Raw genomic sequence first — 21,305 nt, forward strand, 5'->3', positions numbered from 1 at the left:
TGGTACCGCCCGGCTCACCCCGAGCTCTCCCGGCCCGAGGGTTTCTGTGCCGAGCGCCCCCCGCACATACCCACGGAACCCCGGAGCCCCCGGGGCTGGAACGGGACGGGGCCCCTGCGGCCCACCCTGTGACCGGGTCACCTGCCGCAGGTGACACAGGGCCGGCTCCAGCCGGGGGCTGCGTGCGTGTCCGAACCGGCCCGGAGCGGTGCCCGATCCGCCGTGCCCCTTCCCCGCCCCTGAGGGCACGGCCGCCGCTGTCGCCGCCGCCGCCGCCGCCGCCGGGCCCGCCCGCCGTGAGGCCGAGCGTGCGCGGTGCTGCGGGCGGGCGGTGCTGCGGGCGGGCGGTGCTGCGGGCGGGCCCCGCGGAAGCAGCGCGGAGGGCGGCGGGCAGCGCGGGCCCGCGGGGATGAAGGACCGGCTGGCTGACCTGGCGGAGGTGCGGGGCGCTGAGGGAGGGAGCGGGCCGGGAGCGGGATCGGGATCGGGATCCCCTGGTCGGGCAGCGGTTCCACCCTCTGCGATTGCTGTAGCGCCGTGCTCCGCTTCTCCCCGGCCTCTGCGGAGCGGCTTGGGCGGCACCGAATTCCGTTCTGTTTCCCGGTAATTCCGTGGCCTGGGCGGCACCGAATTCCGTCCCGTTCCCCGGTAATTGCGGGCTGCAGCCGGCCGGGCTGTAGCGGGCTGGCCTCGGTTTGTCCGCCCGGGAGCTCTCGGGCCGTGGTGCGGCAGGAAAGCGCTCTGCCAGCTTCATTCTCCGCGTGTTTACAAAATGGTAGCTGCCTTTTCCTTTCCCTTATTTGTGCTTTGGAAACAGTATCCTAAAAAAGAAGGGCTAGTTTGGGGAGAGGCACCGTCGGTCTGTCTGCAACAGGATATGGCTTGGGTAAAACAAAAGGATATTGAAGGGTTTTTGTTTTGGGTTTGCTTTGGGGTTTTTTTTCCTGAAAAGGAATGGAAATGGAGAGCACACAGGAGTTCCTCTGAGAGTTCCAGTACTCCACGGATGTGTAGGAGTTGGGCTGTGTTGAGCTGCATTCAGGTCCGGGGCTCTTTCACCTTCTGGACCATAAAATGCATTTTAGGAGTTCCATCTCTGGTGATGGAATTACCAGTCTCTTTGTCTTGCTCTCTGAAAGGATGAATTGGTATCAGGAAGGTTTTAGGATTATTAAATTACAGTTTCTCTACCAGGAGTGATGTTTTGGAGTCACGCCAAAAAACAGTGTCATTTCTTTCAGGTATACTTATTCCCTTTCCCTGTTTCTAAACATGCGCAGGTTGTGGGAACACGTGCCAAATTTCAGTGCTGGTGCACACATCCCAGATGGAGGAAGGAACCAACAGTGATCCAAATTTGCTTTATATTTATAATTCTATACCTGTAGACGTAATCCTGTTCTGTGTTTCTGTAAATGGAAGAAACCAATTCCACGCCCTGACACACCCCCCATTGACAGGGTTAAAAGTGTTTAATGCAGCTGGACAGAGGAATTTTTAAGCCAGATTTAGTATTTGGCATCTGAAAACATTACTGCACTGGGCTGGGCTGCTTTTTAAATATATATCTGCCAGTATTGCTGAAGTGCTTCATATGTTCATCCATGTAATTGTCACTGCCTGTAGAATTAATAAATAGCTTAGAGACTTAAAATTTTTCTTCTAATGAAGAAAATATTTAAACACCAAATGAAGGTAAAAGTTACTGAAGAGCTGGTCTATGTTTCATCACAATTATAAGTGTGTAGTTGACCTCAAGTTTTGTAAAGTTGCATATCCAAGGGAAATGGATATTCCCATTTCCACAGGAAACTCACTGAAGTAGCAGCTTCCATCTTACATCTTTATCTGAAATGTCAAAAATATAATGATTTTGTGAGGTGGTTTTCCTTTCACAGAATAAACGCTTTGAACACAGATGCCAGACACATGGATAAGGTGCTCTGAAAAGGAGAGTGAATCTGAAGAAATAAGGTGTTAACAATTGTTTGCCTGTTTTCCAAAGCATTTAGGTTTATTAATGTAATTTCATTGTACTTCATTTGGCTAAATCATTAAGAGTAGAACACAGACATTGTGGTTTTCAAACAGGCCTAGGCCTGCAAAGTCTTCAGAAATAACTATACCTTGTCTGTTTTCCTTCACACGGGGATTTCACTGTGTTCTTTGGCCATACCTCACCTGGCAGTTCCCTCCACCCCGTCTGCCCCCAGAACTGCTGTGGTACACAAGGACTTTGAAAGATCCCAGCCTGCACTGAGCTGTTTTAACTGAGCACACCATTGCCTTTAGCAGAAATGCTAATTGCCTGTGTCCTCATTTGTGTGTTCCTGGACTTTATTGGGCAGCTAGCAAAATATTTTGTCATTCATTTTTCCCAGATTATTATAAAGAAGAGGGAGAAATGCTGCCTATCAATGTTTGTGGCTCATAAACACAACATTAACGTAACTGTCGGGTATTTTTGTTAATACACTATGTTTAGGCTGTTAAACAGTTGTTGAGAAAGAAGTGGTTGATGACATGCAGATTATACAGCCTTCAGATAATGATGCTTCCTCTTGTTTTCTTTGCTCAAAGAACTTTTATAAAGTATGTGCTTTATCAGAAGACAGCAGCCATAATTTTATTTGTTCTACTTTAGGGGGTTGTTTTAATGTCATTTCTAAATTACTCTGTAAGCTGTTTGAATTGTCCTTTAATAGAATTAATGGGACAATTGGACAAATCCCAGACTGGTTTTAGTAATTTTGAGCACAAATAAGTGTGAGATTAAAAGGTTCTCTGATCTAATACATTGTTTTCAGCAGTGGTCTATAGTAGGTGTTTAGGGAAGAAGAAAATGAGTAGTACATAGCTATGATTGCAGAATGTGCTGCCAGCCTTCAGTGGTTTGGTGTTCACAGCTATAGGTCCATGTGAAGCACTCTCAAAGAGCTGTACAACTCATGTTCACGTACATTCCATGTTCATGTGTGCAGCCCATGTCTGTGTACAATCCCTGTACAAGCCATGTTCATGTACAATCCATGTTCATGTGTGCAACCCATGTCCATGTGTACAATCCATGTTCAGACATCCATCCGAGCACATTTAGCTAACTTCAGGTATTACAAACATGTTCTTTTAAAGGTGTGGGAATAAAACTTACACTTTGTTTTTGTTGTTCAGGCATTTCAGAGCAAGGTTAGATGTAACCCTCTGCCCAAGCAGAGTGCTGGTTTAGATCTCAGATCTTTAGATCTTTTGGCGTGCACTATGGCTCCCAAATTTCCCCTTTGTGACATGCTGAAGTGGATGCAGACCTCTCTACTGGAATCCATTTTTCATGCTTGATTGACAAAGCATTTAAAATACTTGTTTTTTATATTTCTTTACTCATGACTGTTAATGTAGCTCTGTTACAGATAATCCTTGGAAAATGAGTAGAACGTAGCAGTCTGTAAGTTTGTATTTGACTGCAGCATTTTTTAAGCAAGGACCTGTAACTCATACAAAACTGCACTGATTTTTTGCTAAACACTTTTTTGGACAGTCACTCAGTGCTCCCAGAACTGTTTAGGAAGAGGTGAAAATCCAGAGTTTATAACAGAGGTTCAAACTGTTGGAATTGGGTGGCACTGAAACAAGCCCAGAATGAGGCTTTGCAGCAGCAGGAAAACACGGCTGTTGTTTTCCCCTGTGACATGAAGCTGGGCTCAGACACAGAACTGCTGAGGATGAGGACGAGGACAAGGACGAGGATGAGGATGAGAATGAGGATGAGGACAAGGATGAGAATGAGGACGAGGATGAGAATGAGGACGAGGACGAGGATGAGGATGAGGACGAGGATGAGGATGAGGACGAGGACGAGGATGAGAATGAGGATGAGGACGAGGATGAGGACGAGGACGAGGTTGAGGATGAGGATGAGCTGCGCCTTCGTGCCCTGGCACTGTGAGGTCAGTGATGGCAGTGGGCTCACAGTGCCATGGCTGTGGTTGTACAGGACTGCTGCTACAAATGTGTTAATGACTGACCTGCCCCAGCTCTCCTTGGCCTCTGCAAGCTCTCCTTGGCTGCTGGGATGCAGAAGGGTTCCTGGGCACAGGGATGCTGTGAGGAGAAGCTGCAAGGCTCTGTAAGGCCCTGCTTGGGGCTGGTTCCCTGGGAGGATGGTCACTCATGGTTATTGCAGCTGCCAGAGGACTACACGTGATGTGCACTGAGAAACAGCTAACCTCGAGTGCAATTTCAAGGGCAGGCAACAGTCAACGTTTTTCAGTCAAAAGCTGTTTCAAAGGTCAGTAATTGCTAAGATATCTCCAGCCTGACTTATTTCTGCAATTCTGTAAAGTAGTGGAAGTGACAGAAGTTTCATAAACCATCAGGATAGCTTCTGCCTGGAGCAGAGAAATGGTGCTGTGAGAATATCTGCAGTTTAACCCTGCTGGCAGCAAGAGCAGCACATGGCTGCTCCCTCACTCGCCCTGCTGGGATGGGGCAGAATTCCAGAAGTGACAAAACTCGTGGTTTGAGAATAAAGGCAGTTCAGTTGGTAAGGCAAGGGCTGCACTCAAGCAAAGCAAAAAAGGGAATTCCTTCCTGCTTCCAATGGGCAGGCAGGGGTCAAGCCACCCCCAGAAAAGCTCTTGTCACATGTAACAGTGACCTGGGGAGACAAAATGCCCTAAAACTAAAGGTGCCCTCCTTCCTGCTTGCTTCAGCTTCACACCCTGAGCATAGTGCCATGTGTTCTGCAGTGTCCCCTGGGTCACCTGGGGACAGCTGCTCCCCTGTGTGCCCCCAGCCCCCGTGGAGGGGAGCAGGAAAGGCCCTGACTCTGTGGGTGCTGTAACCAGAACATCCCAGTGTCATCAGCCCTGGTCCTGCACAAACCCCAGCCCCAGCCCCTGCCAGCTCCTGGCAGAGTTAACTCTGTCCCAGCCAAAGCACCACAAGCTCCTGCCTGCGTGCATTTTATAGGTCTGTGAATGTTTATGGAGCTCTGTGTCCCAGGCTTTGAGTCCCAAGGTCAAGGTATGAGCTGCAAACAGACTTTATTAGATTGCTCTTTGCATTGACGTGAAACCTTTTATCAGCTGCTTGTGATACTGCTTGCACTGGGGAGCTGGAGTCCAGGGAGAGCAGTATGTTTCTGCTAAACTCTGATAAAAGGGACCTCTTGGTCAGTTGTGTGCTTGTCTAAAGAGGCACAAAAGCACATCAGTTGAAGAGTCAGGAATGAGCTGTATTTTAGGTAAGAGATGATTTAAGAATGTAGAGAACCGAGGTTGACAAACTTCTGGGGTGTCTCAAGTGCTGATGACTGAAGTAGGCTGGCCATAAATCCTTCAACAAATTGTAGAGAGCAAACTTGTCTGTCAGTGGTATCATTGCAGCCAAGTAGGAAAGTGAATTACTCATGGCACAGGCTGTGGGCTGGGCAGTCATGGTCAGCTGCTGAGCAGCTCCAGACATTTCTGAGTCACAGTTCTGCTTTCATTCATTCATTCAGGATTCACCCAGGTGTTACATGTTTTATTAAAATCTGATCAAACCAAAAGCTGACATTCTGAATCTCTTGGTAGATGGTATTTAAACCTTTTTTAGTTCAAGTAATAAATATAAGATGAAGTTATGTCCAAGCAGAAAAATTATTCTTTACTCAGTAAATATAAACAGAAAGTGTTCTTTTGCATAGATAATGAAGTTAAATGTCTTTAAAATGTAGCTCCTTCTCAATGATTAACTTAGAGCTTGCAGCGTGGTAGCAATGCAGCCTTGGGAATGGTGAAGTTTGGGGTGACTCCCTTGGGGCACAGACTTCCTCATTTGTGTTAAGCAAGACTGTTAATTGATGGCAATCTGTAAGGACAGATAATTTGAGTTCTAGTGTTACCTCTCCAAAATGAGTGCTGGATGGAGTCCCCAGTGACAGCCAGGCTGAGAGGCTGTTGCAGAGGGCAGTTCTCGTTTGCTGTGTTTCCCTTGGGCCATCCTTTCCCCTGAGCACAAAACCCAGGTGTTTTCTGGCCAAGGAGCTGCCCCAGGGCTTTATGCATTCCCTGAGCTGCAGGACAGCAGCTGGCACCAGGTCTGTCGCTTCTCCCTGAGCCTGTGGGGCACTCCAGATTTTGACACATGGATCTTAATTGTCAGTAACTTCTTTATAAGATAATGGCAGTGTTGACACTGGATTAAATTGTAGAATTGTCATGCCAACAATGCATGTCTCACGTGATTTAATAAAACCAGAACCAAGCTTCTTGGGTAATAGGATCAGAGGTTAGGAGCGGAAAGTGGGTGCTAGAAGATCAGATGGCCTTGTAAGAAAAAAAAAGGCGTCTTGAAGACAAGCTTGAGCTGTTTGCCTTCATATGATGCATGTTAATTGTGTCTTGTCCCGTGATAAAAACTGAGGATCCGCAGATTGCCCTGGCTGGGGAGGTGTGCAGAGTTTCCGGGGTCCGTAATGATTTATCGGGGTCCAGTGGAATGGCCGGGGCAGCCCCGGTGTGCAGGGCAGCAGCTGTGCATGGCTTTGCTGTGGCTGCCGGGGTCCCAGGGGGCTCCCAGCCCCTCTGCGTTGCTCTCCCTGCTCTGCTCTGCGTGTTTTCACACCCCAGTGCTCAGGAAGGGAAAACTCCTTCGGCTCTGCAGCCCGCGCGTGAAGCTGGGTGTGCTGTAGCTGTGTGGCAGGAGCTGGAGTTCCTTAGAGCAGTGGCCTGGCGTGCATTCCACAGATCTGTGTTTGTTGTCTTTACAGTATAAAGGAAATGAAGATGGCGAGACAGTTATCATTGAAAAAGATCATTTTATGGATGACTTTTTCCAACAGGTAAAGTTACAGTTTTCACCATGGATTAAAGCCTGACTGTTTTCTCTCTGTGCCTTTTGATTTCAGTAGTGAGGTTTAACAATTCATCTTCCCCAGTATGGTTTGTAAGTGCGTGCCAAAACAAACGTTAGTAATGCTTTATCAGTTTATTTCAGGGTATTTACTGTATTTATTGCAGAGAAATGTTTTTAATTTCCTGTCAACAAGAAATTTGCGAGTATAATTCAAAAATGTTTGTTTAGTAGGAATATTAGCACTTAAGTTTTTGGCCATTCAGAATATATTTGCTATTAACAATACCAGGTTTTAATTTTAAAAAATAATTACAGACTGTTTAAATGTTGACATTTCTGCTGGGATTTCTTTCTCTGCTACTTGCAGATGAAATAATTTTGGCTTTTGTTAGTGTTTTTTTTTTTTTTTTAAATATTGTCCCTAAATTATTCTATTGTCTTCTTTGTCATATTTCTCTTCCTCTAGGTTGAGGAAATTAGAAATAACATAGCAAAAATAGCACAAAATGTGGAAGAAGTGAAGAAGCAGCACAGCATTATCCTGTCAGCACCAAATCCTGAAGGAAGTGAGTAATAATTGTTAAGATGTCACATAACTGTGCCTTGATATTCTGAGATACTGTTTGTTTGTTTTAGCTGTCCATAGCAATAGAACTTCAGGTGTTCAGGATACAAAATGTAACACTGAGCAAACATTTTCATTCTTATTACTTAATTAATACTTTAATTTGTTTATTTTGACCTTTTCTAAGTCTCATTTGAAAAAAAAAAAAAGTGTGTTCAGAATATTTCTTGTATCATCCAAACTTTTCCTAGACCAAAACTCAGTTTAAAATGTTTTATTTCCTTCAGAAATTGAGAGGTTACTTACATTTCTTCTAATTTGTGAAAATTCTGAAGCTTGTGCTGTCAGTTCTTGTTTTCGTTCCTCAGTAGGGCCAGGTGCTGTGTGACCTCAGGGCCAGCTGCTGCTGCAGTGCCCCAGTTCCATGTGGAGCCCCATTTTTAGAGCTTTAGCCCCAAAGCTGGCAGTGCAGTTGTGCTTGCCCCGAGCCCTGGAACCTTCCCTGTTCTCAGCGCTTTTCTCCAGCATGGCTGTGCTGCTGGGCAGGGCTCAGAGAAAAGGGAAGAAAAGATGCCGAGATATTTCTTGTTTGGGTGTTGCAATGCTGCCTTCACATTTATCTTGTTATTTCACCTTGTCGTTGGAAACTGAACTTGGGGTGTTACTGTATCCTGTCCCCCTGTTCTCCTTCCTCGGTGTGTGTTTGCATTCCTGCAGCTGCTTTTGCAGTGGCTCTCAGGTTTAGGCAGGGCTCCCCTGGCTGTGGAGGTGGCAGCTCCTGGGAGCTGGGGCTGCTCCTGTGCATGTGGTGCCCTGGGTGTGACAGGGATGTAGCAGAGCTCTGCCCCAGCGCTGGGGGTGCAGCCCCCCAGAATGGCACAGCTGGTGCCTGGCCCAGGTGTGCCAGGGGCTGTCAGTGCTCTCGTGGTGCGCAGCACAGAAAGGGGACAGAGATCTGTGTTCCACCTGTCCTTACAACTCAGTGACACTGAACTTTGACTAGCAAATTAACATTACCCTGGAAGTCTCAAAGAAACTGTTTATCACCTGGTTTAGTTGCAGATTTGGTAATAATGTCTCCCAGGTGTAAGCCTGTCATAAGAAGGAGGAACCTGATGGTTGCTGTTATAAAAACAGTGTTTAAAGTACTTAAGGAGATAATAATCTTCAACTCCGATAGTTGTACTGAATAAAATTCTGGGATTGCAAGGTAGATTCATAGACTCTTGCTGACTTACTGTTAGCGGTAATTAACAGCTGAAAAATATATTTTTTAAAGGAACAAAGGAAGAACTTGAAGAACTAAATGAAGAAATAAAGAAGATTGCTAATAAAATCCGGGCCAGGCTAAAGGGTAGGTTGTGAGGACAACTAAAACTCCTGGCTTTCAGAAATAACCTAGAAAATCCCAATGCAAAGTAATTCCTCCATACAGAAATGTCTTAGGCAACTGAAGTGCTTTTTGGGGGATGATATTTTGGAAGAAGATTAACTTGAACTGCAAAATTACTTACTTTAAATTTCTTCCAGTGTGACTCTGTTAAGAGTGATTAAAAGCAGCTACTATGTTTAAAGATCTCTACCAATTATCAAAATTATTTAAAATTTTTACTTATATATCACTGCCATCCTTCTCCCCTGAAATGTTGCACATGTCTCTGGGCAACTTGTACCTTTGAAAAAAAATAATAATAACTACAAAGTAATTGAGCTGTTAAATAACTGCCATTGACTCAGTACTCTTGTCTTGTTCTCAGCTATTGAGCAGAGTTTTGATCAGGGTGAGAATGCTAATCGGACATCAGTGGACCTCAGGATCAGAAAAACACAGGTAGGATCCCTTCAGCTTAGAGAAAATCCATGGATTCTGGTGGGGAATGAGATGAAATGTTCTGAACTCATTTCACAACTCGTGGGGTGCTTTGTTGGGCTGGAAGTACCACTGGGAGATGTTGTGCAGAGCTGTTGCTGTGTGACAGAAATGGCCCTGTCTGATTTCCCTCTCTGTCCCCCTGTCTGTCCCTGTCTGATTTCCCTGTCTGTCCCTCTCTGCTGCCCCCGTGTCCCCCTGTCTGTCCCTGCCCAGCACTCAGTGCTGGCACACAAGTTTGTGGAGGTGATGACCGAGTACAACGAGACGCAGACGCTGTTCCGGGAGCGCAGCAAGGGCCGGATCCAGAGGCAGTTGGAGATCAGTGAGTGACCCCAGTGTGCTTCTGAACCTAACCCTAAACCTAATCCTAACCCCCTAACCCTAATCCTACACCTAACCCCTAACCCTAACCCTGAACCTCAACCTAACCCTAACCCTGAACCTAACCCTAAACGTAGCCCTAACCCTAACCCTAACCCTCAACCTGAAACTGAATCTAACACTAAACCTAACCCTAACCCTAACCCTGAACCTGAACCTAACCCTAACCCTAACCCTAAACCTAACCATGACCCTGAACCTAACCCTAACCCTAACCCTAACCCTAACCCTAACCCTAACCCTAACCCTGAACCTCAACCTAAGCCTAAACCTAACCCTAAACCAAAAGCTGAACCTGAACCTAACCCTAACCCTAACCCTAACCCTAACCCTAACCCTGAAGCTGAACCTAACCCTAACCCCAACCCTAACCCCAACCCTAACCCTGAACCTGAACCCTAACCCTAACCCTAACCCTGAACCTAACCCTAACCCTAAACCTAACCCTAACCCTAACCCTGAACCTAACCCTTACCCCAACCCTAACCCTAACCCCAACCCTAACCCTAGCCCTGAACCTGAACCTAACCCTTACCCCAACCCTAACCCCAACCCTAACCCTAACCCTAGCCCTGAACCTGAACCTAACCCTAAACCTAACCCTAAACCAAAAGCTGAACCTGAACCTAACCCTAACCCTAACCCCTAACCCTAACCCTAACCCTGAACCTAACCCTAACCCTAACACTAGCCCTGAACCTGAACCTAACCCTAAACCTAACCCTAAACCAAAAGCTGAACCTGAACCTAACCCTAACCCTCAACCCGAACCTAACCCTAACCCCTAACCCTAAACCTAACCCTAACCCTGAACCTGAACCTAACCCTAACCCTAACCCTGAACCTAACCCTAACCCCTAACCCTAAACCTAACCCTAACCCTGAAGCTGAACCTAACCCTAAACCTAACCATAAAACAAAAGCTGAACCTGAACCTAACCCTAACCTTAAACCAAAAGCTGAACCTGAACCTAACCCTAACCTTAGCCCTGAACCTGAACCTAACCCTAACCCCTAACCCTCAACCTGAACCTAACCCCAACCCCAACGCTAACCCTAACCCCAACCCTAACCCTAACCCTGAACCTGAACCTAACCCTAACCCTGAACCTAACCCTAACCCCTAACCCTAAACCTAACCCCAACCCTAACCCTAACCCTGAACCTGAACCTGAACCTAACCCTAACCCCTAACCCTAACCCTCAACCTGAACCTAACCCTAACCCCTAACCCTAACCCTCAACCTGAACCTAACCCTAACCCCATCCCTAACCCTAACACTAAACCTAACCCTGAACCTGAACCTAACCCTAGACCTAACCCTAAACCAAAAGCTGAACCTGAACCTAACCCTAACCCTAACCCTAACCCTAACCCTAACCCTAACCCTGAACCTAGCCCTAACCCCTAACCCTCAACCCGAACCTAACCCAAACCCTAACCCTAACACTAACCCTAACCCTGAACCTGAACCTAAACCTAAACCTAAACCTGAACTTAACCCTAACCCTAAACCTGTTAGCTGGTGTCAGTGCCTCCCTTGCTTCTTGTTCATTAAATATGGTACGAAGCTTCAGAGGTCTTGCACAGCATCTCAGAGACTGTGAGAGAAAAGAAACAATTTTACTGCATGGCACAAACTCCTTGACATTACTCTTCTTAAAACAGCTGTGAAGAAAAGAGAAAAACTCAATAATTTCCTTACGATTGAAAATTATTAAAGAAATTATCTTTTTCCTTTGCTTCATTTACTTCCAATGTTGCAACTCTAAATGAAGCATCAAGAGAAGCTGCTTTCTGAAACAGCAAGTTTTATTAAAAGCCATTCCAAAATTAACATGCCTAACAGGATAACAGCTCTTTTTATTGGTCCCATTTTTGTCTACAAGGACACTTGGTAAATCCATTAAATCCATAAAATCAGTGCTTCTGTTATATGTGCTTTAATCATTTGTTGACTGACTCACATATGACTTACTTCCAATTCATTATTAGGAGTATTTAGAAAGGTTCCTGACTTTACTTTGAAGTATAGTATCTACCTTGGAAGGTGTCTAAAAAGTGCCTAAAATTAGTCTAGTGGCTGAAAATTGGGTTTTATCCTGCAAAATCTCAATGCAAGAATTGTCTTTGAATTGTCATCCTCCTGGGTGGTGAAATGTTCTGTTCAGTACTGAGTCAGTGATGTTATGGGAAGTCCTGTTGTTCTTATTGCAGCTGGGAAGACCACCACTGATGAGGAGCTGGAGGAAATGTTAGAGAGTGGCAATCCTTCCATTTTCACTTCTGATGTATGTACTCCTGGGCCACTCGTGTCTCCCGTGTCCTGCTGCTCCTCCCAGCAGTGCTGGCACTCAGGTGTGTCCGTGTGTCTGTCCTTGTCAGATCATCTCAGACTCCCAGATCACCAGGCAGGCCCTGAACGAGATCGAGTCGCGCCACAAGGACATCATGAAGCTGGAGTCCAGCATCAGGGAGCTGCACGAGATGTTCATGGACATGGCAATGTTTGTTGAGACCCAGGTAAGGAGCCCCTGCAGACACAGCTATGGGCAGGGCTTCTCCTCACTCTTCCTCTTTGCGACGTGCACAAGCAGTTGATTGTATCCAGACAGATCTGGAGTGATTCTGGGCTGTGATTGGAACATATGGAACTTAACCACCGGAGGTTTTTTGTTTTGTTGTGGACAAATTGACCATCTCAATGTCCTTATGCTTTCAGTAACTGACCACAGACTTGCCTTCCAGTATATTTAATATTTTCTTCAATACGATTAATTGCACTAGGCTGGAACATCTTTGTGCATGTTTTAGTGAGAAAAGCTATCTCGTGGAACACTGTTAATGCCTGGGGGATTTTGGATTGTCAGCCACAGTGGAATAACAGGTGTGTCAGCAAAGCTGTGTGCACCTTGCACTTCATGCAGAAGTGCAATTCTGTGTTCACCAAGGTGAATGTCAAGGGCTTGACAAGTCCTTCAAGTCATCTCTTGAATTCATAAGCTTTGTCTTGACATGTACATAAATCTGTTCTCTTTTTAGTCTTTAAATACCAATTATCCAACAAAAGTATTTTTAACTTTGATCTTAAAATGGGCTGACTTCTGCAGGAAAGTGAAAAGAATAGTGTTAGAAGAGAAACTTGCCTGAAAAGCAAGTTAGAAAAACTTGCCTGGTTTTTTGGTAATGGGCAATTGGTAATGTGGTAATTGAGTTTTGTTCTAGAAGGCCTTTGTTGTTTGATATTAAATATACAGCCAAGAGAAATTGGTAGCAGGTTTCTTTTGAATGACACATGAACAGAAGTTACTTGTGCATCATTCCGTAATGCTTTGCTGTTTTCTGCTGCTGATTATTTCTGATGGACAGAGACACAGGTAACAGACTTACTGTCATTTCCCACCAGCCCTCCATTTCATTGCCAAATGTCATTCCTCATCATTAATTTGAATTTGTCATGCACTGACATCCTAATCCCTGAGCTCTGAGCTCCATGTGTGTATTTATTTCCTAGGCAGCCGTTGAACCTTGTGTGGGAATAGTCAGTATCCTTTCCCACGTGGGACACACCAGGGTTTCTGGTGTGAGTGTGTCACTCAGCTTTGGCTGCTCAAACATCCCTCCCACCCCGGGGATGTTTGCAGCTGGGTACTTCTTGTTCCTGCACGAGGGAGAAATCCTCCTGCCCTGCTCATGAGCATTCCTTGTTTGGTGGGAACTGGGAGCCTTTGCTTCTCATTCCATTTTCCCTTTACCTGCCCAAGCAGAAAGAATGGCATCCCCAGTACGTGCATCATTGATTTGTGAAAGTAATTGATGTTCTAGAGCCTTTCTTTAGATTCATTAAACAAAGATCCATGCATTCCAATAATGTGATTTTTCTTCAAAATTTCCTTCTAAGGGTGAAATGATCAACAACATAGAAAAGAACGTGATGAATGCGACAGATTATGTGGAACATGCAAAAGAAGAGACAAAAAAGGCAGTGAAATATCAGAGCAAAGCACGCAGGGTATGTTGTCTTGCTGTAATTGTGCCAGGCAGTATTTTCATTTAGCATAGGAATGTTTCCAACGTGAATTATTTTGCTGTAGTTAATATTGAAAATTTGTAATACCAGTAGAGGACAGATCAGCAGTTCATGCACAGCTAAGACTGTGTCCACAATTTTCCACTCAGAGCTGCCATTACCCAGTGTAAAAACCCCAAAAGAAGAATTAATGTATTATTCCACTGGATAAATTCACATGTTTTTCTTACCAGCTTTCACAATACCTTAAATTATTCGGATTCTAAATAACCTTAAATGTTTTTGGCTGTTTATCACAAGTAAATTTACCTGGATTTAAAGCTATAAAATCTATTTGGTAGCAGGAAAAATAAAAGTGCTTTTGCTGAAATAGCCTTTTTTAATTTTCAAATTCTGCTTGTAATTTTTAGTTTTACAGATAAATTAGGGGTATCTTCCCTCTGGAAGGGGTGTGGCATTGTGCCATGGCACTGAATTTGTGGAGGAATGGAGTTCAAGGGAATGTTCCAGCACTTTCCATGGTGCTTGTTTTGTTTGGGTAGCTTTCTTCCCATCAGACACCAAATAATATATTCTGATATCAGACTGCTAAGTAGTTTATTTTTACATTCCAATTTCCCCTTTTGATGTGCTGTGCAATTCAGTGAGGCTCTGAGTGGATTTGAGGGAATAATTCATTTTCTATAGATAGAGATCTACATAGAGATAACAGGCCTGATGCTTTACAAAAGATCTTTTCAGGAGTGTTAAAAGAGCCCACTCAATATGTATGTAAATGGTGCTTGTATCATCTCTGGTATCTGTATTGGCATTAATCCCATCAGTTTACAGTTTTAAAATGTTCATTCTTGCATCTGCAAGATCATACAGGTAAATTTATGTCGATTTAAGAATACGGGAGGCTTTAATACAAGTGTTTGTGGATCTAAAAACTACTTGAAAAATTGAAAGTAAATGCAGGTGTTAATGTGCTTAATATTAACGACACCTTGTTTTTTGACAGAAAATGTGGATAATTATCATTGTGTCAGTGGTGTTGATTGCCATAGTAGCTCTAATTATTGGTTTGTCTGTGGGTGTTCGGTGATGCTCGGATAACCTCAGCATGCATGGCTTCCTGCCACTGTGGCAGTAAGTAACTAATCAACTAATTTGGCTCATTTTCTGTGTCTTGTTCTGCTAACCCTTGGTGCTGCAGTGGGGAGGGCTGAGTGCCAGGACCCTGCTCTCTGGTGATCCCTGCAGGACCTGGGGCAGGTCCTGGCTGTGCATGCTGTGACAATTGCAGTGACCCTGCTGGGACCTGCCCGGGGCACAAAGGGCAGCAAGCAGCCCAGGGTTGGCTCCCTGCTCTTGGAATGACTGTTTCTGGGCTGAAAAACAAAACAATATGGAATGCTGAGTGCACTTGGGACTTTATCCAGTGGGGGCTTCCGTGGGTTTAAGTAGAGTTATTTTAAAAAGTAGATGCCTGATGAAGTTGGCTGTTACAGCTTGGAGAACATCTTCAAATTTCTTACTTTGAAAGTGTTCATTAATGCTAGACAAAGTGAAACACTGGGAGATCACAAAGTGTTTAGGACATGGGGTATTTCTTTCAAGGTTCCTGTTTTTGCTGTAGTAAAGAACCTTTTCTTGTCCAGGTAGTGCTTAGCAGGCTAAGTGGGCAGTAGCAGTCAACCCCTCTGAGTGCTGCAGAAATGCAGCTTTTGACATCAGTGTCTTTGAGCTCTGCACAGAGCAGCATGAGCAGGTGCCAGTTCAGACAGCTCATCAGGAATTCACATTTCTCTACTAACCCTCCTTTAATATCCAAGGTTTTGTTCTGGTGTTGGAGATTCCTCTCAGCTCTGCTTTGTGGGCAGGGAGCAGAATCACTGGGTCATTGCCTGCAGGCAGGAATACCTGACCCAGAACCTGACCCAGGTTCTGCATTTACACAGAACCAGCTCTCCTTTGTAACCCTTGCAGCCCCTCTGAGCTGCTGCCTGCCCTGTGTTTTTCCTGACCTGTGCTGAATTCCACTAAGGGTGCAGATGGAAAGGTTTGAGCAGGCTGCAAATATTTATCCAAGGAGGGTGGCAGTGAGCAGCTACTTAGACTTGACCTACATCTGTTTCTAATGGTGTTTACAGAGGTTGGGCATGAGTAATAACCATTATTCTGTAAAGGAAAATAGAGAAATGTTGCACAGATGGCTCTGTCTTGTGACCATGGTTACATGTATGTCACAAACAGGGGACAGCAGGAAATCATAGCAGTGATTGCTCCTCAGAAAGCAAACCCCAGCACTCAGCCTGGTGTCAGCATCACTGTGGCTCTGAAGAGATTTAAACAAGTCTGTCTCTGACAAAGTATTTCAGTCTAACTTTTCTCTCTTTTCCCTGCAGAAATTGATGTTCATAATAATCTGTGTAACTGTATTGCTTCTGATACTTGGAATTATCCTAGCAACAACTCTGTCCTAGCAAGCACATTCCAAGAGTCACCAGCCTTCAGGAACTCCAAAACATCTGCAGTAAAACCAAACCTCTTCCACAGATGATGCCTGACACTGCTCCACGAGGATGACCTGTCACTAATGGTTAAAAATGAAAGCAAAATCACTCTTTAATGTTTACTCATAAATGAAGATCAGAATGTATTAGGGTGTGTATAGTTTTTACATCATAAACTAAACACTTGTATGATGGAAGCTTTGTTTTGAGCTAAGGTAACTTTGGGTTTTTTCACATCTCAGTGTTACAGTTGAAATAGGGAGTTGAGAGACGATTGAGTTTGGACTGTTTGCCTTTTTTCCTGTTGCTAACCTAACTCTAATCATGACTTTTAAGTACCTTGCCAGTGCTGCCTTTGTTAGCACTCTTGTGAATATTTTTATGAGATATAGCCTTGTGTTTAAGTGTATCAATTATTTAGTCACCTTAACCTATTTAAACTTTTTGCTCTTTCTCCAACAAGTGCTAAAATATTTTATCCTGAACAGATTACTCATTTAACTGCCCAGTGCATTATACTTGAGAAGAAAAAAGAAAAAAGGCTTTTTTACACTTGCCAGTTTTTTCTTTTTTCTCTCAAGGTTAATTGCTTTAAATACTTCCTTCATGGTTAATAAAAAGTTAGTTGCAACATTTCTGGTAAAAGCATACAGCTCTGAAATGCTGAATCTGCACTTGAGCAGGTAATTTTACAGGTAGTTCTTGTGCAAAGGAGACTGATGGATCAGTTTAGCCTCACTGCTTATGTGGATATGACAAAAATGACTTTATGAAGCCAAATCAAGTTCTCTTGTTGGGGTTTGCTAATGCTGATGTATGAATACAGCACGTACACAGAGGATACAAACTAAGACACTGATTTGTTATGAAATCTGTGTGGCTCTAACATGGGTGAAGTGTTTTGGTGCACATGTGCCTGTTGTAACGCCAGCTTGCACAGCTTGAAAGCTTCAAAGGATTCCAAAGTACCCAAATAATTGCATTTAATGTTACAGGTTATTTTTGTATTTTTGTGTGTAAAGTACTTGTAACCTGGGTTTGTGACTCCTCGTTGTCCAAGCATATCCATGTAGATATGTAGATATATTTACACACAAAGAGAAATAGAGGAGAGGATAATTTGTGCCTTTTTAAACGTAGTCTAAAAGATACTCTTCAATGTTTTCAGATATTCAGCTCTCAGTTGACTGCAGTAACTCAGTTCTACAAGTTTAGAATCCTTAAACTTAGGTTCTGTTGAAAGTGTCTGAGATCAAAGTTACTCAGTAAGCGAGAATTCAGACTTCATGAAATTCAGCAAAGTTTACAATTTCTATTGTATGTATGAATATTCCTGCTTTGCTGTCCAGGTATACTGTGAATATGCTGGAGCTATTCAGATGTCAAACATGTTTCAAAAAGAAAGCAAATATTCTTGTTATGATTATTATTGGTCTCTTTACAAGTCAGCCATAAAGAAGTCACTTGTAAAGTTCGGCTTCAACAATGAACAAATTTCTTTTACCTCTGAGTCCAGAATGCTCACTGGTGTTTGTGAGGAAGTTTACATGCAAAGTAAGGAAGGATTGGTTGCCTTAATGCTCATTCTAGGTAAATATTTTTTATTCTGTAGTTTTCTAGATTTTTATCAGTAAATATTATTTATACAGATATGCAAATTAGATGGGGGAAATCGTTCCTGCTGTTTACCAGCTGGTTATGTAAACTGACCCTCAAAATCTGTCATGTTGAATTTTTTTCTCTGTAATGCAGTAATATGCCCATCAAGATGAGACATTTGAATAGGCTGCTCCACAGTTTTTACTTCTTGTTGAACAGCTGCCTCAGAGAGTTTGTTTTAAAGCAAACCAGATCTTTTCACATGAGCCTCTTTGGAGGTTGGAGGGGAGGAAATCTCTAACCTGTGCACTAATAAACTCATCCGAGCGAGCTCCTGTGTCTGGTTGTGTCCATGGGGTCACTGGCCCTGGGGAGATTCCCAGGTGGGTTTTTACACTTGCATCAAACACGGGCTGAGGTCGTGTCTTTTCTGCAACTTTTTACCAAAAAGATGTGGAGATAATTCTGAAGAAAACAATGGGATCTTTTAATTTAAGCTGTGCCCATGGGGGAGGCTTTTACAGAAATGTTGGGGTAAGAGACACCAAGGTTTCATTGAGTGAGTGCTCTCTTCATACAGAAATAATTTGTGACAGCTCCTGGAACAGCCTGACAGCAGGGAAGGTTTGAGATTTAATACCAGAGCACTTAGAAATGACCAATTCATGACTACATGTCACTAAAAACACAGGGAATGTGTTTCATAGCTGTTCTTGCAGAGTGCTCAGATTGTTTAAATGTGCACGATCTGCTGGACAGGAATGAACTTGGTAGAATCAGCTAAAGCTGTTACTGTGCCTTAATTTTGCCTCTGCTGTGTGGTGTAAAACACAGAACAGAGTTTTAGGCAGAGGAGAGTTTGTTTATCAGAGCACCATGTGAGTTGTGATGAACAGAACCTTAGTAAAATTGAGAAGACAAAGGGAAAGGAGGGAACTGCTGCCCATGAGGAAGGATGCTTTTCTTTAAAAAAATCACATTATTTACAGTAAAAGTTGTGCTTAGTGTTGCTTTGAGAGCACAATTTGGGTGTGGGTTTTGTTTCAGGTTGTGTTGGGGGTACTCCAGGGGTGCTTGGGGTGTGAATTTAGAGACTTGGGTTACACTGTGTTAAATTTGATTTACTGTGTTCATGGGGCTCAGATGGCACCTCTGGGACCAGCCCTGGCACCCTGGGAATAGCCCTGGCACCTCTGGGAATAGCCCTGGCACCCTAGGAATAGCCCTGGCACCCCAGGAATAGCCCTGGCGCCCCGGGACCAGCCCTGGCACCTCTGGGACCAGCCCTGGCACCTCTGGGAACAGCCCTGGCATCCCAGGACCAGCCCTGGCACCGTGCAGGGCAGTGGGCTCGGGCTCTTCTCACGGGTCCCCTGGCACCTCCTGTGCTCCCTGCAAGCTTGGGGAGTGACTCCAGCCCTTTGGGAGCAGCTGCAGCTGGCTCTGGAGAGCAGAATTCTGTGCAAGAAAGGTTTTTACCAATAAATTGATGGAAGTGGTAAGTACTGACAAGATCCTTGTGTTCATGGGCTCTAAGGAGCCCTGGCTGCGTTTGCATTTCAATTCGTTTTCTGTAAAGAGGGGAAAGAAGGATTTGAATGTTCAGGAGTCAGTGGTTCCAGAAGATGGGTGAGTTATGATGCAAAAAGCTACTGAGATGCAGCACTAAGCAGGAAGAAGGCCTGCATTATTGTGCATACAAAAAGATATTTACTGTACCCACGCTCCTGAGAGAGCGTGGCCCTTGGTTGGGTCGGGCTGTGCTGTCAGGTGCAGGACATGGAGCTGGGCAGGATGAAGTGAGTTTAGTTTGGTGTCACTCAGCTGACAGTGTGAGGCTGGGGTGCTGTTCATGCAGCAGCCCCCGGGGCTCTCCTGTGCTGTGGTGTTTGCAGGGGCAGCTTCCACGAGTGTTAGACAAGGAAATGTGGTTAGTGCTGCACAATTAGTACTGCACAAAACTCTTCTGCTCCTGTACTTGAAGGGGTTTTCGTTTTTTGAGTCTTGTCTAACCCTCGGCCACCAGGGATTTCTAATTTCTGCCATCAGGGGAGTCTGTTGAAGTTTTATGCAATTGGTTTCATGATCTCAATCAGCATTTTCCCCTGCAAAGGTTTCAGAGGGTTTTCCAGGAGCATTTCCCCCAGCCCAAGAGCTTGGCCACAATGCAGAGGACGTGCTTTGGCCAGAACGTGACTGGCCAGGTTGAACCCTTTCAGTCCCTGACCCAAACCAGGCTGCTGGGCAGGAGGGGTGCTGGCCCCTGAAGGCATGGATGGGCTCTTAAATTTGGTTTTGGGTTTTTATTGAGAAAATGGAAAGCAAAGCCTTTGAATGCTGGCAGTGGGGCAGACAAAGCCATTTCATCCAGAGCTCCCTCTCAGCCATGTGCACTTCATGCTGCACGTTTCAGTGGGATGGGAAGGCTCTCACAAAACACAATTAATTCTAATTGTATTCTTCCAGGCCTTCCTGGGATTCCTGATTTAAGCACAGCTACCAATCTGGACCTGAGTCTGGGGAAAAGCTCTGGGACCTGAAGCATATTTAGTGAGAGCAATTAAATCTCCAGTCCCCTCTGCAACATCAGCTTAGAGCTTGAGAGAGGATCTTATTGCTGCCACTGCAGGTGTGGGCTCTGCTCTGGAATGCTCTGGGACATGGGGAGCTCTGGGATGGTTTGGGGCAGGTCCTTGGGCAGTTCTGTGCCACACTGGGAGTTTGGGATGCTTTGGGATGGCTTGGGGAAGGTGAAAAACCTGAAACCTATACAGTTGCAGCAAATACTGTAGGACCCTTGACATGTGCTAAAATCCAAATCATTGCCTTACTCAGAGAGTATTTTTTATAAAAAAACCACACCACTAAAGCATAACACAAACACGAAAAAAAACCCAAAAAACACACACACAAAAAGATTAATTTTCACAAATATGTCTCAGTTCTCTCTAGACTTTGTGGTTCTTGCTGACCTCCCTTTTCAAAGTGTCAGTGATCACTCTTGTGCAGATTAATTCCCTTCTGAGAGTTTCAAATGCTGCTGATATTTTTCTGCTGTGCCCTTTCCATCTCAGGGTTGGGTGGTTTCTGGCTTGCTCTGCAGAATTACTATTTCCCCCTTGCTACTTAATTTCTTTAATGAACTTCTGGTAAAAGCCTTTTAAAATGGTCAGTCTCAGCCTTCTGCAGTGCTCCAGATTGACTTGGGACCTGACCAGGAAAATATTTGTCACTTTTTATGCCATTACTTTAATTACTGGCAGTACTGACAGAATGCTCTTTAAAAATGATACTTTTCCAAATGCAGACATTCTCAGCTATTGAGCCACCTAATTGTGGGTCTTTGATTTCCTGCCCGTTTCTCATCTTGCCCTGGCTTTCCTTTTGTTTGGGCTGTGGCTTTTAGAGGCGTAATTCCTTTTAATATTGAATCTGCCTCCTGGTGTTTGTAGTGCAGAAAATGGCAGTGTGTGAAGAGGGACAGTCAGCCCTGATAAAAACTGCTCTGGGTTCTCTCCACG

The 21,305-nt window shown here is 44.5% G+C and overlaps 1 protein-coding gene across 4 annotated transcripts; it reads left to right on the forward strand.

The window, feature by feature from the left end:
• The first annotated feature begins 377 nt into the window (after positions 1-377).
• Positions 378-18,114, forward strand: STX2 (syntaxin 2). Of its 4 annotated transcripts, none has more exons than XM_062504303.1 (11): positions 378-439; positions 6,752-6,823; positions 7,304-7,403; positions 8,682-8,756; positions 9,160-9,233; positions 9,489-9,597; positions 11,875-11,948; positions 12,043-12,180; positions 13,559-13,669; positions 14,691-14,751; positions 16,078-18,114. In XM_062504303.1, exons 1-11 carry the CDS (start codon positions 410-412, stop codon positions 16,230-16,232), a joined length of 999 nt encoding a protein of 332 aa, XP_062360287.1. In that variant the 5' UTR covers positions 378-409; the 3' UTR covers positions 16,233-18,114. The 4 variants fall into 4 exon arrangements, with proteins under 4 accessions (XP_062360287.1, XP_062360288.1, XP_062360289.1 ...); XM_062504304.1 differs by having other exon boundaries at positions 14,691-14,818; positions 16,078-16,207; XM_062504305.1 differs by lacking the exon at positions 14,691-14,751.
• Positions 18,115-21,305: the final 3,191 nt, after the last annotated feature.

The sequence above is a fragment of the Cinclus cinclus genome, chromosome 17, assembly GCF_963662255.1.
Source record: "Cinclus cinclus chromosome 17, bCinCin1.1, whole genome shotgun sequence".
NCBI classification, from domain to species: domain Eukaryota; kingdom Metazoa; phylum Chordata; class Aves; order Passeriformes; family Cinclidae; genus Cinclus; species Cinclus cinclus.